Raw genomic sequence first — 1243 nt, forward strand, 5'->3', positions numbered from 1 at the left:
AATAAAAATGGCCAAAAATAATTTATGAGAAATCGAATAAGAAAGTATTTATTTATGCCAGATATATTCTTCATAACAACAGTCCATTTATGTATTCCACACATGAGTTCTGCCATTAGATTTTGTATGATCTCATCCATTTTTATTTTATTTTTTTTGACAATAGATTATGTTATACAGGTCGATGGTAGGTTGTCGGTCGTTTCCACGTGTTGCGTGGCACCTTGGTCAGATGGCATTATCGTCAATTTGTTTTCCCGAAATTCCTGAAATCAGAGATCATGCATGCAAAAAAAAAAAAGAAAAAAAAAAGGAATTTTAAAAAGAAAATCTTGAATAGAAATATTCAAACTTGTTCTTTATATATTAGGGCGTTTCATACGCAGGCGTAGCTAAGCAGAGCGAAGGAAGAGTAGAGAAAGCTTTTTTTTTTTGTTGGTAAAGGAAGGAAGAGAAGGTATTGCCATGGCGTCGAGGAGGATTTCTTCTCTGCTCTCTCGCTCTGTAGCTTCTTCGTCTTCTTCGCTTCTTCTCAGAGGTACGGTGTTTGGGCGGTTGATGCTTGATGATGACCCGAAATCCTTCCATTTTTCTTGTTATTGCAATTGGGTGTTCGCCATTTTTCTCTTTCGATCGTTGTTCTGCGCCTTTGAATCTCTCACATCGATCGTTCTCGTTTGAATTTTGAATCCTATCTGGTTGATAGGATCGTTTTTTTCTCTTCAGTTTGTTTGGTTCCCGAGAAAATAGATAGGGTTTTGACGGAATCAGCTGAGTTTTTGTTGCCATACTTGCATTAATGGCGACGAACTCCTGATCCCCACATGTATTAATTATATATCGGTTGTCTTAATCATTCCTCTGGATTACTTGGATACATCCTTTTAATTTCTCTGCTTTGAAGTTCTCACTGGTTTTACTTTAATTTGATGTTTTGATTGTTGGTTGGGATGAATCATAAGATTTTCCCTTTCTACATAACTTGAATTGGATCTAATGAGCATAGTTTTCTTCAGGGAAGATCCCACACATAAGCAGATACAGCACAGCTGCTGCTGCTCTCGGGGAGCCGATTCCTCCACCGGTGAAGGTTGAGTACACCCACCTCCTAATCGATGGAAAATTCGTCGATGCAGCCTCTGGTAAACCCTAATCATTTCAATTCATGCGTCTGAAAATTGTTAGATATTTGCTTCATCCATGTTTTACATCTTATGATATGGTACAGGAAAAACTTTCCCTA

General features: G+C 37.7%; 1 protein-coding gene across 1 annotated transcript in view; it reads left to right on the forward strand.

Annotated features, from left to right (window-relative positions):
* Positions 1 to 387: 387 nt before the first annotated feature.
* The window catches only part of LOC104822963 (aldehyde dehydrogenase family 2 member B7, mitochondrial), a 3623-nt gene continuing 2767 nt past the window's right edge, over positions 388 to 1243 (forward strand). Inside the window, exons 1-2 of the mRNA XM_010554337.1 lie at positions 388 to 538; positions 1017 to 1143. Coding sequence (XP_010552639.1) covers positions 466 to 538; positions 1017 to 1143 — 200 coding nt within the window. The 5' untranslated portion in view covers positions 388 to 465. The remainder of the gene's footprint in view (positions 539 to 1016; positions 1144 to 1243) is intronic.

Source organism: Tarenaya hassleriana, unplaced genomic scaffold (genome assembly GCF_000463585.1).
Source record: "Tarenaya hassleriana unplaced genomic scaffold, ASM46358v1 Cleome39, whole genome shotgun sequence".
Classification (NCBI taxonomy): domain Eukaryota; kingdom Viridiplantae; phylum Streptophyta; class Magnoliopsida; order Brassicales; family Cleomaceae; genus Tarenaya; species Tarenaya hassleriana.